The sequence below is a fragment of the Eucalyptus grandis genome, chromosome 8 (assembly GCF_016545825.1).
Source record: "Eucalyptus grandis isolate ANBG69807.140 chromosome 8, ASM1654582v1, whole genome shotgun sequence".
Lineage (NCBI taxonomy): Eukaryota > Viridiplantae > Streptophyta > Magnoliopsida > Myrtales > Myrtaceae > Eucalyptus > Eucalyptus grandis.
In genome coordinates this window covers 52,655,674-52,675,408 of record NC_052619.1, presented here as the reverse complement: position 1 = coordinate 52,675,408, position 19,735 = coordinate 52,655,674, and the positions used below count along the sequence as shown (strand labels likewise).

At 41.3% G+C, this 19,735-nt stretch overlaps 2 protein-coding genes across 2 annotated transcripts; one reads left to right on the top strand and one right to left on the bottom strand.

Moving 5' to 3' along the window:
- Window positions 1-24: 24 nt before the first annotated feature.
- On the bottom strand, window positions 25-4,896 carry LOC104414984. Its single transcript, XM_010026219.3, has 9 exons — window positions 4,735-4,896; window positions 3,491-3,895; window positions 3,127-3,247; window positions 2,370-2,682; window positions 2,128-2,200; window positions 1,706-1,796; window positions 1,555-1,634; window positions 994-1,142; window positions 25-830 (listed from the first exon to the last, which is right to left on the bottom strand). Exons 1-8 carry the CDS (start codon window positions 4,792-4,794, stop codon window positions 1,008-1,010), a joined length of 1,278 nt encoding a protein of 425 aa, XP_010024521.2. The 5' UTR covers window positions 4,795-4,896; the 3' UTR covers window positions 25-830; window positions 994-1,007.
- Window positions 4,897-11,621: 6,725 nt separating this feature from the next.
- Window positions 11,622-13,806, top strand: LOC104414963. The gene is made up of 3 exons (XM_039298818.1): window positions 11,622-11,795; window positions 12,839-12,988; window positions 13,474-13,806. The coding sequence occupies exons 1-2, from the start codon at window positions 11,699-11,701 to the stop codon at window positions 12,961-12,963; spliced, it is 222 nt and encodes a 73-aa protein (XP_039154752.1). The 5' UTR covers window positions 11,622-11,698; the 3' UTR covers window positions 12,964-12,988; window positions 13,474-13,806.
- Window positions 13,807-19,735: the final 5,929 nt, after the last annotated feature.

The following is a 19,735-nucleotide window of genomic DNA, read 5'->3' as shown; positions in this document are numbered from 1 at the left end:
CAGAGAAATTAGACAACAAAAGAATATAAAAGGGCAACAATGGATGACATGGTGGAAATTCTATCACATGATCAGTTCAGTTGCACCTTTGACTCGTTAGATCACGCTGGCGACAGTAGAAATTACATGTGACCATGTATTCTTACTTTAGGATTTGTGCGTTTAACCTAGGTAAGCATCCGTTCATCAATCCCCAGTATTCTTCCATAAGCATAACGGGTATAACGAGTCTTAAGAATTTCTTGCTCTTCCCACTAGACATGATACAATGAAATTACACAGGGGATGGGTAGGCTGACACCCACTTTTTGCCGGCAGAACATTGTACACTTGTCATGCTGGTCATACTTGCACTCATAAAACTCTTCAAGGCTGCCTATGTATAATCGCACCTTACATTCTTGTACTTTTTCTTCAAGTATTCCCGATGGCCCACTTTGAAGATGGTACATGCTCCTACAAAATAGCTTGTTCTATCTAAACTATAACCTCTTCACCTCAACATAACCTCAACAATGACGAGAGGGGAAAGAGCCATGGGTAATGCACATGCAGACATACTTAAAGGTAGGAAAGCAAGAGGAAACCGAGCGATTAGTGACAAGTCATAATCTGGTTGTCTGTACACACTCGTCATGGCCATGGTGACAGCAACCACTCTGGCCGAAACCTCCCATCTTACTGCAGCAAGCAGGCGGGTGAGGAACCTTGACCAACTACCCACTGACACGTGCCCTTCCACAGCTTCAGTGAATCAGGTTTCGTCTCTACCATCTAAGTTTTTTCCACATATTGGCATGATAGATATAACTACGCCAGGCTGAGAATTCCTGCAGAAACAAAAACAGACAAAGTCCCACATCAAGCCTTTGAAATTGTTTCCTCTTTGTTCACCTCACTTAATCAATGACAGAATTGTGATTTTATCAAATTCAAAGAGTTCATGTCTTATCTATTTAGAGAATGGTTCAAGGCAATCTAAAATTGTCACACCTGTGCAAATTGATTCACACTGGGCTAGCGTTCCGGGGAACTTGAAGTCTCCAAGTGTAGATGTGAATGTATAATGAATTGAGGCTCATGGCTATCCCAAAACCCAAAACAGCCGCTAACAGTATAGAATAGACTGCCTTCAGATGAAGCTGCAATGAGCATACAATACATCCTTTGAAGCAGGCAAAACAATAGCAAATTAAATTGTATGCTGAAAACTATATATGGAGAGGGAAAACTATTCACCATTTTGGGTATCTCGCGACAGGAAGTGAATCTATTCTCCTTTACAAAGGACATCAAACACTTGGATAAAAATCCTTAAGAACCGCAAGAAAACCATCATGACTTTATAGCTTTGAATGATTATGCTTCATCAAGTTAATTGGGCTCATTCTTCATATTTGACATGTAATAGCTCATACCTTGTTTGAGTTAATAGCCTATAGTATTCTTCACTTGAAAAGAAGAAGAGCCTCGACATCTTTACAGTCAAGTGCTGCTGATTGTGAACATATGTACAGAAGTGAAATCATCATTCACATATAATCCAGTACTTACCAGAGAATAAAACATATGGACAGTGATGGCCACTAAAGCAAACTCGAGAGCTGCGTAAGTCCATATGTACTCCTTAATTGCTGCAAGATACAAGGCTTAGATTAAGATAATTCCAACAGAAAAGATGCAGGGACTCTTTACAAAGTCATACCTAGGATGATCGCAAAGACGGATGCCAAGAGGCCCAATGTAAAAGAGAATGGTGCTGCTATGATAATTGCTTGAGATCTGAAGTCATGGATCTAGAGACGAAAAGAAGAAATAGAATGAACATTCCTGTGCAAAATAACAAAGATAGGAAAATGATAATAGCAATTTTGGTTGGGATTGAAGGAGGAATGGGTTGAGGTTCCTCTTTCAAAAAGTGAAAGAGATAACTTTCATTGAGTGAAACAGATGGTAAAGAGTGCTTAGTTTCCCTTTTATCTCTACACAAACTAAAAAATTCTCCATCATAAATTTGTGAAAAAGTGATTATAAAACTATCTTACCCAGTAATAACGAATCAATAACTGCAATAACGAATCCAGGACTTTCAGTATGTATATTTTTTTTCATGGCAAAAAAACTTACCAGTAGTTGCTCAAGGAAGAAGAAGTAGCATATTGTGCTTATTAAAACAAGCACCACAAAATCCTGCCAGGCACTGCACAAATTGGGTAATACTTTAGTCTTAGAGTGCTTGACTGAGTTGTGCAAACTAAGGGATAATTTAATCTAAAAGCTCAGAGTTGCACCAGCAAGATGAGATGATAATACCGTTTAGAAAAATAAGACAATAAGTTTTAAGAAGTGTCATTGAATGCTAATCCAACCTCACTGTTTGTGAATGCAAGCTCTGTTGATTTTGTTCTTGTCCACTAGCGAGCTGAGCTGAGGTTGCTACTCGAAGCAAGGTCACGGGTAAATTCCGCACTTCTTGACCACAAACGTCACAGTTCTTGTTTCCTTTTGTGCTAAACCATTTAATTGCACAATCTTCATGTAAAAGTCTAAGGGCACCTTTGCAACTGCACTCCATCTTCAATGTATTTCCTTCCTGACATTCTTCAAAACAAATCCTGCACACTGCTTCCTCTTCAGGAATCTCTTCATCATCATCTTCCTCAGGAGCAGGAGTAATTTGATCTAATTTACCAAGAAATAGTGTTATATAGAGCCAACTCTGTCCAGAAATGACAAAAATAAAATACTATCGGTTAATTTTCGTGAGTGCTCATGCTTTTAAGTTCACATACAAATATGGTATTGTCTGGCCCATGGCCCATTCATCAATGTACATTTAAGGAATCAATTATTACCTGAGACAAACATTAAATGACCCGGCAAGCTGATGGATTAAAATCCTGATTGTGAAAAGTTTTGAGTACACATTATCTACCTATCATTAGTATGGGGGAAATACAATAAAATTCTTTCCAAGAAAATCTGATTGACCCTAAACTGGTGAAGTGAAGACTATAGTACGTAACCAGTTACAAAATTTTTAATATCCTTAGTTAAGTTACTTATGTCCACTTGGCTCTACTATAAATCTAAGAGCAGAAAGAGACTAAATACACTGCTAATTACCATCAGAAGAATCTGTCACTGGATGTTGCTTGCGGGCAGCAAAAGAAATGGATCTCACAATCACCATATTTCGTCCTGGTACCGACAGCGACCTAGATACAGTGGCATGAAGTGAACTTTTCTGCAAAAAGCATAATCAACCACATCAGCATCCATTCTAATTATCTAGAACTTATCAAAATAACCCAATATCTCAGCACTGTCAATTCTTGTCGAAACAAGTAAAAAAAATGCCACTCAGCATCAATAACCCAATTGTCGTTAAGATGCATATAAGACAAACTTAAATCACAGAAGTACTCAAGGACTCTAAAAACAATGTTTCAAGACATATGAGATAAGGATAAGGATGCAGGGGACTCACGTGTGATTTATGCCTTTCACCAGGCATCCTTGCTGAAGCAGGTGTCATGACAGCAGGGGACAGGTTGGATGTAGGCGTAACGGGAAGAGAGGTACATCTATTCCAACGCAACCCCGACATGAAATTGGACACTGAAGGACTTTCAGGAGGCGCCTTAGGGTCCGAACTGAGGAGGCAGCTTTTCTCACCATCAGGTGGGAGAACCTTCTTCTTGAAACTCAAAGCTCGCAAGAATCCTCCAGAGGACAAGCTACCTTTGCTGGAACCATGCGACTGGAGAAAACCCTTACCGCTAGAGCTGCTACCAAAATGCTTAGGAGGAATCTGAACGGAAAGATTACTGCGCTGTCCACCAGGTGCAGGACCTAAAGCCTCCTCTGAGCTACTCATGGTTTTATCATCAAGCTGCATGTCACAGAAATGCCATGATTTTGCTTCATGCCTTTCAACTCTAATATTTCAACAGTGAATTTGTGTCCATCCTTTCTTTGGACGTACACATGAGGTCAAACAATGTAAATCTAGCATTGAGTTTTCTCTCATTTTTAAGTTTGTTTTGTTATGCCGCAAATTCTGAAAACCAATCAAATGTTCAACGAGGTAAAGCTCTCATCTTTTGGAGGCAGTTGTATAATTTCTAAAATAATCATAGTTCCTGCTAATCTTCCCACTATCTGCAAACTTCTCAAAGCCTCCGAATGGGCGCCAAATCATATCCTATCCTGTCACCGTCACCGCGTCGATCATCAGTTCCAAACGAAAGTAACTCGAATTCCAGAAAACACGTCGCAATGTCCTAAGTCGCGCTCGACTCAAATTTAATCGCACTCGTGTCATCCCGCATCGGGGTTCCTCTATTTTCTTTCTTTCTTTCTTTTTCGATAGTTCTCCATACCTCTCTCACTCAAGCCTAACCAAGATCTCAAACCACAGCTCAAGCAAAATTCTCGCGGGGGGCGAGAGCACCGGAAGCGGAAGACGGAGCAGGGGGCACAACCTCTCGAGCCAAAAGAGCTCAGATTGTACGGAACCAGCTAAAACCAGAGCAACAACCGGAAAACGGAAACCAAACGCCTAAACGCCGACGACCCATCTCTTCCGACGCCGGCAGAATCCGACCCATCTCAAGAACGAAACTCGATCTCACCCGCGAACCCACAAACAGCGAGACTCGCGTACACAAAAAGCAAGAACTCGCAACGCCCAGACAGAGAGAGAGAGAGAGAGAGAGAGAGAGAGAGGACCTGAGAAGGAATCTCAGCAGACGTTGTAGAAGGCGGAGGATGAGCTTGAGCCGCTTGCATGATCAATCCAACGAGTAAAGCAGTAGCAGCAGCAGCAGGAGGAGAGAGAGAGAGAGAGGGAGAGAGAAAGAGAGAGAGAGTGGAAACCAGTTGCTGGATTTTCGGATGGAACCCAGTTTTTATTCTAACGCCATCTCGGCCGATTTTCCTTTATTAATTTCATTTGCCCTTCAATTTCCATATCTCGTCCCGCGAAGTGGTTGAGAATACGAGAGAAGACCAAGACAGGGAGAGAGAAGTTTGTCCGAGGGTCCCTGTCACGTTGCGTCCCCATGCCGCAATCGCGTCTTCCCCCTTTTTTTCTCCGGTCGAGTTGCCGTCCTCCGGCGATGCCCGACAGACCCATGCTGGGCACGGTCGGCCGGCGAAAGACCACCTGACGATCGTCATCGCGAAAAAGGACACGCGCACCCCGCCGGCGGATTGTTTTTTTTTTATTTTCCAGCACCCGTTGAAACGGCGACGATGCGGGGTCTTAGTCGTAATTGCCAGGAAAGAGTGCGAAATGGGTCGCGAGGGGGGTCAAAGGTCTTGGTCGTCGCGTATTATAATAGCGCCCCACCCCTCTCTATTCTCATTCTCATTCTCATCTCATCATGTCGCATCAACACCGCCGAAGAAAAAGATGAAGGGCGTTTTACCCCCGCAACGAAGCTAACCTTGCCAAACGCGCCACGTGCACGCGTCTCTCTGACTCTCGGTGACCTGACCGTGGATGTCGGTTCGGGTTGGAAAGTCCATCGCAATCCCGAAAATTTATGAGATTTTTATATTTGGTTCGTGCTGCGAATCCTGTGGAGTTTTTCACACGGTGATTTGTATTAGTTTGTTGCACTCCCCGCGGATAGAACCTGTACGGTGATCGTTTCTGTTTTTCTCCTGCAAGCCCATCGTCTTCATTTTTGGACCGAAATTTTGCCAAAAACTCACCCGCTCAAACATTTATCTTAGAATCCTCACAAAAAAAAAAAACCATTTATCTTATATCCATAAGGAGTATGGGGTTCGAATTCTTACTTTCTTAAAAAAAAAAAGGAAAGAAAAATGAGATAAAAATTTAATTAAAAAAAAAAAAAAAATTTATTTGGATTTTTCAAACTCCCATATCGAAGTTTAAGAAAAAGTCTTACAATAAAAATTAAATTTTTTAGTTTTAGAATAAAAATAAATGTTAAATATATATATAAATAATAGAATGGATAACAAAAAAAATCTATTTTAAAACTTTAACACACACGACACACATGTGTAAATGTCCGTTGTTCTTCTTTGTGAAAATCAAAACTTGATCACAAGAGAGTGTGTCGGGTGGAGTTTGCAATCACCTTGATCGCACGGATTCCATGCGAGGTTAGAAAATCTAGCAATTGAGATTTATTGAGTTCATGGATATATCTAAAATTTATACTATCCATATTTGTGCCAAAATCCTACTAGGTCTAAAACATAGAATTGAATTCAGATTTTATAATTGGTCTTACTACCATTCTTGTGCAAAAAGTTAAATGCTAGTGAATTATGTAAGTTGATTGATGGTTACAACCATAGACATCACCTATATTAATATTCTATTTACTTTGCATGTGAGTGATGTCCACAATTTATAACTAGTTAGGGAAAATATAGCACTTAAACTATATTTTTTTGTTGGATTGTAATGGGAGTGTATGGTGTAATTCTTTTTATTCTAATAAGATGAGACCGTTATTTCTTTTTATATTTTAATATGAATTTAATTTTACATGTTATTTAGAGATTTAGGTGGCTTTGTCTATTTTGTTTACTACATGATGATGTCTAATATAGCACCGTGATCCATGACAGGAGGAAAAATATAGTATTACTCATTGCTATAGTTTATACATTTGAGTAAATATTTTAATCGAGCATGATATTTTCAATTAAAGTGTACTTTATCTTCAAAAAAAAAAATTCCTTTAATCAAATGTTGCAACGTAAGAAATTTCTTACAATATAGCTTCTTCATATGTTTTATCCAAAGATTTTTCTGTTTCCAAGTTTTTTTCTTTCTTTTGGTCGGAAACGGATTTATTTCATTTACTAAGCAAAGGTGAAAGGCCTGTTAAATGGGCATCATTACATAAAAGCTCCAACAAAGTTTGAGGAGGGGACAAGACCTAATTTAGAGATAAGTAATTTTTTTTTTATGGGTTTTGGTTATCCAATTCACAATAAGATTGGTCTCTCTAAAGCAATGTATGGTTTGAATATTTGAGAAGGCCCTTATTCTGTCCTTACACTTGCAGACAAGTGGTTGAGTCTCCCAACTCAACTGTTCTGAATTGTTCATGGCTTTGACTAGTTGCAAGCTGTTTCCAAGTATTTATTTGAATAGATTTAAAAAGTGGGTCCCCGCTAATGCCACTGGGTTTAAAAAAAATTAAAAAAAAAAAATCATAGAATAAATGTTATCAAATGGACAAAAATGTTTTTAAAAACTTTCAATGAAAACTTCATGATGACAAGCTTCTTTCCTTTAACCTCTCGAACCTTTTCTCGTTAAATTTTTTTTTCCTCATCTCATGTTAAATTAAATTTCATAATTTAAAGCGACGTCTTTACTTATCTAATTTAAAAATTAAAATTTATAATTTAAAGCGACGCCTTCCCTTATCTAATTCAATTAATTATCACACCGTGTTAATGGTGAAAGCAATCCACTGGACAAATCACCAATTACACAAATTATGAAAATTTAAGAGTACTTAATCGACACAAATAAACTGTTGGCGGGGCCAATTTGAAAATCTACAGAAATTTAGAGGACCGAAAATCAGAATTCAGAAAGTTCTCAAAAGGGCCCCACGATGGCTATATAAGTAGATCTTCCCGTTCGGCTCCTTTCCCCCGCCCGCCTCCTCTGCAACTTCAAACTTCATCTCTCTCTCTCTCTCTCTCTACAAGAAACCCAGAAAAACCCACGAAAGCTCTTCTTCAGAAACCCAAGAATCCTGCAAGTCGTCAAAGTATTTTCGCGAAATCCATCGGTAATGGGTAAGCGCCGGCGAACGGAGATCGCCAAGATCGCCGACCCGGCGGCGCGGCTCGTGACTTACTCGAAGAGGCGCAAGGGCCTCTTCAAGAAGGCCTCCGAGCTCTGTCGCCTCTGCGGCGCTCGCGCCGCCGTCATCGTCTTCTCCCCCGCCGGCAAGCCCTGTTCTTTCTTCAGCGACCCCTCCGTGGAAGATGACATAATTGCCGACCACGTCGACGTGGTGCCGCCGATGGGTTTGACCGAGTGGGCGGAGTGGATTGAGAAGGAGTGGGATTCTTGCGCGACGGAGGAGGACGTGGAGTCCCTGATCGCGAAGTACGACGCCGTTCGTGATCTTGTGCGCGAGAAGTTGGAAGGTCTGGAGAAGGGTTCGTCCGTCGTGATCGGTTCTGGTGGCGATTCTGGAGACGGGTTTGGTTGTGATTCTGAAAATTTGGGCGACGGCGACGGCGACCCTTTCGTGACTTCGCCGGAGAAGTCGGCCGCCGGCGGTGGAGGTTTGGGAGTGGACTCCACCCCCACCTGCTCCCATCTTGAGGGCGTGGATGTAATCCGGACAACTTCCCTAGTGTGTCTGGGGACTGCGTCGGTGACGGCCACCATGACAGTTTTTCGACTATACTGGAGAACTCGGCCATGGGGGGTGGAAGCTCGGGAGAGGAGCCGATGCTCTGCGACCTTGAGGGATGTGGATTTAATTCTGACGAATTTCTGAGTCCGTTTAAGGACTGCATCGGCGATGGTGACCTTGACAGTTTCTTCACTTTTCCAAAGAACTCAGCCATCAGCGGAGGAAGCTTGGCAGAGGAGCCGATGCTCTGTGACCTTGGCGGGTGTGGATTTGATCCTGCCGAGATTCATAGTCTCTTGGAGGACTGTTTCGGTGACAGTAACCGTGACAGTTTCTTGGCTTTGCGGGAAAACTCAGCCATCCATGGAGGAAGCTCGGGAGAGGAGCCGATGCACTGCGACCTCGAGGGCTATCAATATAATCCTGACCACTTTCTTACACTTGAAGATCTGGATGTCATTCTGTGATGCAAATGTGACCTTATGTGGTTTTTCTTGTTAAACTGCATTGTACAGAATTCAATCTCTCCTTTTCCAGTTCACTGGTTTAATGGCATTGGTTCTCTCTGTTTCTTTCCTTTTCACTTTCTTGATCAGTGGAATTTAGTCATTTTTTTTTTCTAATTTTAGAGGTACTTATAAAACTACAGGAAGACATAATCTCAATCAAGCCAAAATCTAATATATTGTCAAACCAACAAGATGACCAGATACATGACGCATTATGAGTTATGAACATTGAATATACTAACTGAAGATCAAATGTCAACACAAGAAGTTTGTATGGAAGCGAACCTGATTGAGCAGTAATCCACGCGGAAGTATGATCACGATTCTCAAGCGATGTTGCCAACATGAAAACCAGATAGTGTGCTGGTGTGGCTTCAGAAGCATATGCAATAAACTTAGTCCCTTAATTTCTTTCTCCCCTGCAATGAATCTGGCTGTGAATGTTTAGACTCATTATTTGCATATCAAAAAGGACATTGTGCAATTTTAAAAAACTGCCATAAGATTTTAAATGGCGTAATGGGAGGAAAGGAGAGAGTGAAGGCCTGGTCCTTGTCAAAGTAGACTGAAAAATCACAAGACTAGATGAAGAAGTGAATTGAACGACGACGAATCTAGCGGAGCTGTTAGCTGATCTGGAGTCCAAGAGTAAACATGCAGCGTTATGCTTAAAGACAAAAGGAGATGCAGGTAAGCTATACATAGTTCTTCTACAATTCTTGCCTGCCTCCTAGTCAGAAGTTCCTAATTGCGACGACAAATCAATTCGATGCTGAGGCTGGATTTATTAACAGGAACTTATGCCAATGTTGTGAATGTTACAACAATGAGCCAGATAACAATCGCCTCTTCGCACCCTTCAGAATGGTCTCATGCTCAGTAGTGTAATGTCGTATCCAATTTGATTCTATTCATGTTAATAAGGGCTCTGATGAATCTTTACGGCAACTCCTCTGTTTATGCTGTATTTGCAACGTAGAGACTACTGATTATACTATTGTATCCTTTTATGTGAAATATCTCAATGGTATATGCAATGTGCAAGGTGAAAGTCCAAATTATTTGGGTAAATTACTGTGACAGTACTCTCGGAGTTGGCTGAATCCCCTGGATTCACTTGGACTGACCCTGTCTGCGGTCAGTGAACTGAAAAATAAGTAAAAAAATCCTGACTTGTCTGAGCCTACATTTTCAATTTGCATATTGCAATTTGATGCAATTAGTTTCCATAAAAGGAGCGCATATTGACCTGTGGTCTCACACAATAAGGTGGAAAGCTTTTCTGGATTAGATGAAACCCAACCCTCTCGAAGCAGCAACATTGTCCACTGTATTTGCATTTGTCGTGGCCATTGATATGCATAACTTACTTCTATGATGCTTTCTGATGAGTTTTGTGTTCACTTATGGTTCTGTTGGCTGACCACAGTTTCTGTTTGCTTTTTGGATTCGAGTTGGGAGAGGAAGAAGAAGTGGTACGAGAGGTTCAAGGACTGCAATGGGAAGAGGGCTTTGAGGCTATTGATCCTTAGGCTTATTTTCGCTGCGAATAGTACCTCCTGAGCGTCCATTAGATATGATCATGATCAAGATCCTGAAACAGTTAATATCTAATAAGTAAAGTAAAGGGTTCAATGAATGGAAGTATATCCAATAATATTTGCAGATGCTTAGCTTGATAGTGGCGGTTGAATTGTCGCTTTGTCCTTCCTGAGTTGCATTGGTGGATAATCCCACCAGTCTCATATGAGATCTGAATCTAGGATGCAGATTATTGACAGGGACAAGAAAGTAGATGCCAGTCCCCAGAACTGCACCGATGTTGAAGTCCTCTTTTGTGCTCAGTAGATGCTATGCAGGACTGATTTTAGACGCCTTCACGTTTGGAATTGGCTAGTCCCTGGTGCTGCGATGCTTAGGGTGCTTGTTCAGCGTTCTATGGATTTGTGGTCGAAAGGGTTGCTTCTTTAGTGCTTTAATGACACTACCTCAGATAGAGTCATTCTATTTCACTGCAAAAAGGGATAAACGAAAAAGGGTAAGTGTGACTGGTGGATAGAAGGTGGGCAAGATTTTGCGAGATAAGATTTGCTCTGAACATGGTGTGGAATTGAGTCCCCAGCACTTGATTTTGCCGAGAGCTTCTCGATTTGACCGAGTTCAAGAATGGAGGTGTTTCCAGATTGATCAGAGGCTCAATGACAGATGAGCTGTCACCCTCAAGAAAGATAGACATAGACTCTGCTTGCTAGTTGCTGAGAAGTGCTCAATGAAATTTGCTGAAACTCGAGCAGTTCCAGGATCGCCGAGCTCGAACCTCCGTCCTAAATGTAGATCAGATCGAGCATCAATTTTCATCACCGAGCGGAAATACTCCTAGAAGAGCTTATGCATGCCGTGACCAGCTCTTGCCGTATCGGTTTCTCCCTCAGAAGGTCTGATTCTAGCCATCCACAGCACGACATGGAGCAGAACCGCTCGGGATGAAGTTCTTATGCTCACCTTCGACCCTCTGCAATAAGGCATCGGCCCTCGTTGACGCAACGAGAAAAGAAGAAGAAAAGATTGCATCTTGATGCAACGAGCTGCACTAAAAGTGGCCAAAGGCCCAAGTTCCTTGGACCCAACAGCTAAAAAAGCTTTCTTTAGAGGGGAAATGGTCGGGCTGCGTTGGCCGATGATGGGCCTCGATGGATCTCCTCTCTCCACGTGAAGTTACCTATTCCTTCTCCTCTTTCTTACAGACCCTTCTTTCGTTTTCCCGTCTTCCAGCCGCTGCCGCGGAAAGCTTGAGCGGCAGCTTTCGATATGGCGGTGAAGTTTCTTGATTGGTACGTGAAGATCGCGGTCTTCTCGGCCCTCGTCGGAGGCTCCATGGAGTTGTTCATGATCAAGACCGGCTTCTGTGTGAGGACCCTCCATCTCTTTCTTGCTCCTCCTTCGCCGTTCCTGCCAATTCTTTACGTTTCGACTTTTTCCGCTTCTCTTTTGGGTAGCTCGTACCCCAAAAAAAAGGCGCGACATAACTTCGAAATCGATAGTTTTTAGGCACTATTAAGCAGTTGGAGTCAATTTTTATCTGATGAACCTTGCTTTAGAGCTCGCGAGCGATGCTAGTGCGGCAGCTATTGCGTTAGTCGAATGGGAGTGGATTTTACGGTGATGGGTCGTGTTCAAATTCGTCTCTTCGGATGAGAAAAGCATCGTTTAGTCAGTTCCTTTGTGACTGAAGTTGGGGGTAGGACGGAAATTCATGATTTCAGTGGTATGTCGTAGTCGCTTGGTATGTTGCAGTCGCTAGCTTGCGAAAGAGGAGGGCTTTGATTTGGACCGTCGTGTTATGCCGATGAACTGAACATTCTCGCTGTTCTACACGAAAAGCATGATGGAAAAACATGTTGTCTCGGGTGATGAATGGCGATGCCTATGAATGCGAACTGTTCTGCTGGCTGTGGAGAATGGATGGCTTGTGCAGCTAATCATCTGTTCATTGATACCATCTGTGGGAGAAACTTCTGAAAAGTCGTTGAGGAGACTGGTTTTAAAATTGAACTTACGACTGTGATGCACATCTCAGGAAAACATTAGGCGGATTGTTCTGCAGCTATTTCATATCTTTCAGGGTATAATCAAAGAGTTAAAATTTCTGAAGGAACACAATTAGATGAAGTGATTTGTAGTCCCGTTGAAATTGCAGTTCCTTTGTGATCTTATTGAAGACTGATGAGCTTTCATCACTTGCATCTTTCTGAATGGACTTTGGTATAGACTAAAGATTGTGAGAATGTTGTTTGGTTGCCTTGCCTTCATAACTACCTATACTCTCGTGAGCATCTTCATGACGAAGATTATCAGATTCTTTCCCATGCCATTGGTTGCTTATTTTACTACCAAAGGGTCTGTCTTTCTGTATTAACCAAGAAATATTAATGTGGTTGTATGTTGCAGATGATAAAGTGACCGAATTGGAGTCAGAGAAGCGGGCTTGGGAGAATTCGCCGGAAGCTCAGGCTGTCAGAGAAGCTCTGAATCCTTGGAGGAATCGTGATGCAGAAAGCAAAAAGAACTCATAGTGCTGCCATTGTTGAGTTATTCCTGGTATGATTTTTTTCTCGACTGCTCTTGTTGCACATCACTAGACCTTTCTTTCAACGATGTTCTTGATGAAAAAGTCTGATAACATATAGAAAAAATACGTCTACATGGTTGAGAAATCTTGGTTAACTGCTTTTAGTGTGCAAATGATGTTTTCATGCAACATTTTGGCAATGGGTCTTAATAATTCTGGCTATTAGACATTGTGGTACTATCGGTGGTCAGCCTTTCTGGTGCACAAGCTTATTTTGACCATTACGTTCGCCCAATTTGTGGCTTTCTTTTTGAATGACCGAGGGGTGATTGACAGGATGATCAAACATTAGTTTTATTTGATTATATTTAATCTTTTTTGCCTTTATATGTCGGCAAAGAGCATTTAAACTCGGACAACTATACATGATACTGTAAGCTGGATGAGTGTGAGATGAAGATGTGAACTTCTAAACACACAGATCGTATTCTTGATGCTTGAACTTTGTCTGCAGGAAAAATAAAATTTAAAATTACGCCAGACTGCATCTGCACATTTGCCATCTCTGTCCTGGAATGAATTTGGAACATCCTGAAATGTGCTGATGCAATTTCTGTCTTTGGCTGCTCGGCAATTAATGTCCTGCTCGGTGAGTGAGATTTTCCTGTATGCAGATTCTGGAATTTATATGTTCTCTTGGCATCGTTCTTGATGTAGTTTCCCCTCCAAATGTACTTCACATTCTTTTTGGCTTACTGCAGAGAAAACCCAGTATAGCTATCTTGTGCTTTTTTCTCTTTGATCAGTAATGACAAAGTTCCATAGAAAAAAAAATCAGTTGCGATCAGGTGCTATCCTGATATCCGATGGCCGGTTGTCCTCATATCCGGACCACGTTGATCAACTGAAAAATGGTTATGTCATGCGGGCACGATTCTGAGGGCGCGAGAGACCTACCGACTATATGATGGCCGGCGAGAGGGCTCCTCAATGTGATGAGCGCAGCAGCTCAGGGCTTGGTCGAAGCTAATTCTTGTTAAACGCACCACGTGTACACGTCCCTCGGAGAGAGGTCTTCTCTTTAACATGTTTCTTCGTCGGAGCACGATGGTGAAGGATAATCCCGTTCGCTTTTTCAATTAAACACCGTCATGAAGGTTATAATAAGACTGTTGTGTCGATGCTACTTAGCCACTAATCAAGCTAATTTGTGTTTTGTCGAAATCTCGTACAAATAAAGTTGCTTTTGTTAACTTGTCCCTCTTTGGTTCTTCAGACCCTCTCCTTTGGATTCAATGGCTCCCAAAAGATTCAGGGATCGGGACATATGACAGGACTCAAGTTGTTCAATGGCTAAAAAGATGGGATTACCACTTAGTTTTCGATTCTAAATTGCAATTATGAACCGCGAGATGGCTTAGTCATACTTGAACAATCCAGACACTATATCAGATGTCGATCCCGGAGGTTTTCCAACTGTTTCTGCCTAGCCCAAAATGCTCAATAGGCAACACGTGATAATGGCATTTCAGCCACGAGTGTACTCACCAAGTATCCCAAGTAAAGCGTATGTCGCCGCTATTCAACGCAAAACATCGGACTAAGTTGTCGTAGATTAGAAGATGCTAACTGTATAAGATCGACAGAAGCGATACAGGCAAATTTTGTCACAAACTATTGGGGCTATGTGCGATTAAGCAGAAAAGGCAAGTCCATAATGTCACTTTGATTGATTTTGATCTTACTCTTTCCACAAAATAGCATAACCTCACATTAAATAATTATAGCGACCTTCCTATTTCTCCCCTCTTAAGCAAACTTCCTTGCCCCAGAAGCCGGCTATCCGAATGATCAGTAGCATCTAATCATAAACTCTCTTCTTGCAACACACTCGTTGCTTCACATGATTAGTAGAAAAGAGACAATTTTAAATCGATCTGAATGTGAAAGAATAGTGATAGGATGTAATCACATTATCTAATCAAAATCCTTTTTCATCACGACTTTTCTCACATTTGTGAGGTGATAGGATATAATCAAATTATACCATTCATCAGCTTTTGCACATCAAATAAAGTCTACATATCAGCTCAATTAAGATTGGTCATTATGTGAGAGATAGGATATAATCAAATTACACCATTCATCAGCTTTTGCACACCAAATAAAGTCTACATATCAGCTCAATTAAGATTGGTCATTGACCAATGCTGCGAAATGAAATTTTCTGTGAGTCCTGGTTCTTTAAGTGTTAATTCTGAATCATCTAAAGGCATCACATTCTTGACCTAAACAATTGCTTGAGTTAAAAAGAATAACAAGAACAAGAAACTCAACAAAGTAACCGGCTCTTCACTATTCATTCCTGAGTAATTACGTTTACTAGCCTGATTGCATAGAACCGCTGCTTTGATATTCTTGAGGAAAATTCGGCCCCAGTAGTAAATGATAGTAAATTTGCCATTCAGACATAAAAAATTTTCCTACACGAATATTCCCAATCCAACACCATGCAAAATAAATAAAACTGCGGAGAGAAATGCACATGACAGAGTCCGAACTCCGGTCGTTCATATCTATAAAGCACATGAAAGATACTGAGTTCTGGAAGCCAAAAAAAAAAAAAAAAAAATGCAATCCATGTCGCCATATGCGACAAGCAAGCAGCCAACTCTTAACAGCCATTGGACGATGATCAGGGAAGCGCATACTGAACAATGCCAAGAAAACGTATAATTTCCAAAACTCACATACAGGAAATCTCACTCACTGAACAGGAGATTAATTGCCAAGCAGCCAAATACAAAATCGCCTCAAAACATTTCAGGATATTCCAAATTCATTCCAGGACAGAGGAGCAATGTGCAGATATGTGTCTGGCGTACTGCAGACAATATTCAAGCATCCAAAACACGATCTCAGTTGTTTAAAAGTTCACTCACAGCTTCCAGCATCAGTACATATGGTCATCCAATTTTAGGTACTCTTTGCCAACTTATAAGGGCAAAAGGAATAAAACATAATCCAATAAACTAATGTGTGATCATCCCATCAATTACAATGCACAAGTCTAATAGCCAGAGGCATTAAGACCTATTGCCAAAATGTCTCATAAATACATGGATTACACATTAACTAAAAGGAGTAAAATAGCAAAATAGCTCCACCACCTAGACCTATTTGTTTTGAATGTTATCAAACTTCTCCATCAAGAGCATGGTTTACAGAAAGTTCTCTCCTTGTTGAATGAGAGCGTTCGAGAAGAAATCATACCAGGTACAAACTCAACAATGGTGGCACTATGAATTCTTTTTTGCTTCTGCATCATGATTTCTCCAAGGATTTACAGCTTCTCTGATAGCCTGAGCTTCTAGCAGATTCTCCCAAGCCCGCTTCTCTGACTCCAATACAGTCACTTTATCATCTGCAACATACAAGCACTGCAATCTGCCTTCCAATACAATGCCTTTGATGATGGAACTGGGTTGATCCCTTGAAAGACAGACCCCTTAAAAGCGTAATGAGCAACCAATGGCATGGTAAAGTATATGATGATCTTCGTCATTAAGATGCTTACAGGAGTATAGATAATTATGATAAAGGCAAGGCAAGCGAACAATATTCTCCCAATTATTTGTCTATACCAAAGTCCATTGAGAAGGATACGAAAGGAACTGCATATAACAGGACTTCCAAATCAATGCTTTTAATTGTGTTCCTTCAGAAATTTTACCTTTTTCCTACTACCCGAAAGATATGAAGCACAAACTGTCTGATGTTCCCTCAAGACGTGCATCACAGTTGTAAGTTCAGTTTAAAAACCACATCTTTAAAACTATTTTCTGAGGTTTCCCCACAGAAGTCATCAATGAACAGATAATTAGTTGCATTAACTATCCGATCTAAAGAGCAATAGTACTCCACAGACAGTGGAAAGCTTCGCATTCACTGGCACCGCCATTCATCACCCCTGACAGTCAATTCATCCCCATACTGAGACAGTCTAAATAAAAGCTAGTCTCTTTCACAATCTAGCAAAAGAGAAATACCACTGAAATCATAAATCCTCTCTATCCCCAACTTCAGCCACGAAACAACTGACTAAATGATGCTTTTCTCATCTGAAAAGAGATGAATTTGAACACGACCCACTCCATGTATTCTGTACGGTGCAGTTTAATAAGAACAATCACATGCATTTCACATTTACATCACAGAAGAACATCCAAATCTTCAAGTGTAAGAAAGTGGTCGGGATTATATCCATAGCCTTCATCGCAGAGCGTCGACTCCTCTCCCGAGCTTCCACCGCCGATGGCCGAGTTATCCGGCGAAGTCAAGAAGCCGTCGCCATCTCCAACGCAAGTCCACGAAGAGAGCCTGGCAACGAGCCTTGAAGCTCTCAAAAACGGAACCCATCTCTTGATCGGCCGAAATTTCAGAATTACAACCAAACCCAGCTCCGGAATCTTCACCAGCACCGATCATCGCAGACGAATTCTTCCCAGATCTTTCCAATTTCTTTGCGTACAAAATCACGAACGGCGTCATACTTCGCCGATCAGGGACTCCACGTCCTCCTTCGTCGCGCAAGAATCCCACTCAGCCTCAATCCAGTCACACCCATCGGCGGCACCACGTCGCCGTCGCCGTCGCCGCCGCCGCGGAAGTAGTCAGAGATTATCTCTTCGGCCGAGGGAATCGTGGCCTACCCGAAGAGGCGCAAAGGGCCTCTTCAAGAAGGCCGCCGAGCTCCGCCACCTCACACCACCGTCCCGTCGGCGTCTTGTCGCCCGCCGACGGGCCCTATCCGAAGAGATAATCTCCGACTACCTCCACGGCGCCGGCGCATCTGAAAACTTTTCGGAATTTACTAATATTTTGGTCCTCTTTTAACTTACGTAGATCGGCAAGTGTGCTTTTTCTTTTTTGGGTCTAAAGTAGTTTGGCAAGTGTGTTTCGCTCTAAAAACCTCGTCTCTTTCTCCAAAATCCAGTCTTTTTCTTCCCATGGTTCGGGGACAGCCGAAGAGATAATCTCATGAATCCCGTTAGGCTAGTTAAACGAAAATACTATTTTGGGAGTTTTGTAACACAAAAAACTAATTTAAAGCAAATGCAATACCTTACTCACAACACCATTTTGAGATGCATGAAACGTCAAAGCGATTCTTTAAATTTGAAAAAAGTAAAAGTACCAAAATCAAGTCCGACATTCTTACTAGCCATACTTTAATTGAGAAGGTTGGAATAGAGGCCAAGAGTTTGAGTTTGATTTCTCAATCACTACTCCAAATTGAAATCTAGTGATTTTCATTCTTAATCATTGTGATTTTTACATATTATTCAGCAAGCATCACTAGCCTAATGTGATTCATTTGGAATATTATAATCCAATTTTGGATGAAACTTTGTCTTAACATTGAATCTAGGATTTCCATTTCATGAGGAATGCAATTCCAAGAAGAATTAAAGGACCAAAGAATTTGTGAGAAGCGATGAGCTCCTTCCCTAGTAGACCTTGCATGATTTTTAGGAGAATGGCAATGCAAATTGGCAAGCAGAGGCATTGATTCGGGAGGATATGTCATAATAAATTGTGTAGGCTTGACTGCAATGTATGCATTTTATTTGCTCAATCAAATTGCAATTAGAATTATAGCCTGAAGTCAAATCAAACTGCTTTTTTGTGTAGACTAACTCTGTGAATAAGAAACTAATCAAGGAAACACCATATAGCCTGAAGTCACTCTTGATTGAATTGGTTAATTCTTCTTCTACTCATCCCCTACATACTCAATACCTCTTCCATTTGGTCTCCACAATCAAATTAACTAAATGACCACCTCGGGAGTATCCGTCATATTCAGGGAAAATCATGATCCCCTGTTTGACTAGTCCCACATTAATCTTCCAATTACTGAGATATAACTGCTTTCCCAGCTCAACCTACGTTGTTCTTGAAGGGTACGATTGTTGTAGCACCATGTGTTACGGTGAAAGGGGTAAAAGAATGAAAAAGAACCATACTAGTCATCGGAAAATATCGACATACTCAGAACAAGCTGTCTTTTAGTATTAGTATCTCAGAACAAAAACATCATGTTATGTATGTAACTTTGGGTTATGTATGTAACTTTGGATCCAACTTGGAGAATTCTGTTACATAGCATTTATAAGAATCTTGGACCATGTGTTCGAACTAATCAAAATCGGAATGAAACTGCAAACTTGTTCATGATGATGAGATTCGATGGCCAATAAAGCTTCAAATAAGAAAATTGCACCAATGCCTAGACAAAGTTCTCAGCATTTACTCTTCATTTCACATGCCTCAAGTCAAGCTCGTTTGCAGTTGTGAATATACATGAAACAAGCGATAAAGAAGAGGCCTATGGTGAATCTTCAGCACCTTATTTCCAGCCTATTTAGATCTTGTCGCTCTAACCAAAGTCCGCAAGCAATATCACACCTCACGAGCTCTGAGCTCACTCTTTCAGCAGATTGAAAACCTCTAGAAAACTCCGATGAATGTCACTACCGCAAAAACAAGAAACAGCACTCCACCCAAATAGCCAACCACTTTGAAAACATGAACGACAAAAAACCGGGCATGGTCAAAACAAGTGAGTTCGCTTTGGGCATGGATCTTTTCGCAACATGCAGCAACTACAGCTACTTGGGTGGAAAATTGAAATCTCTTGGAGCAAAATACGTCCATTATTCATCTAGCTGTATGCAGTACAGTGCACATCTTCGGCCTGATGTCTCGGTACC

Excerpts from the sequence above, each read along its gene's own strand:
- LOC104414963 (XM_039298818.1), top strand. The coding sequence starts at position 11,699 with ATGGCGGTGAAGTTTCTTGATTGGTACGTGAAGATCGCGGTCTTCTCG. Across the intron at positions 11,796-12,838 it reads CATGATCAAGACCGGCTTCT|ATGATAAAGTGACCGAATTG; the intron begins GTGTGAGGACCC and ends TGTATGTTGCAG.
- LOC104414984 (XM_010026219.3), bottom strand. The coding sequence starts at position 4,794 with ATGCAAGCGGCTCAAGCTCATCCTCCGCCTTCTACAACGTCTGCTGAG. Across the intron at positions 3,896-4,734 it reads CTGCTGAGATTCCTTCTCAG|CTTGATGATAAAACCATGAG; the intron begins GTCCTCTCTCTC and ends TGTGACATGCAG. Across the intron at positions 2,201-2,369 it reads TTGCATTCACAAACAGTGAG|TGCCTGGCAGGATTTTGTGG; the intron begins GTTGGATTAGCA and ends CAATTTGTGCAG.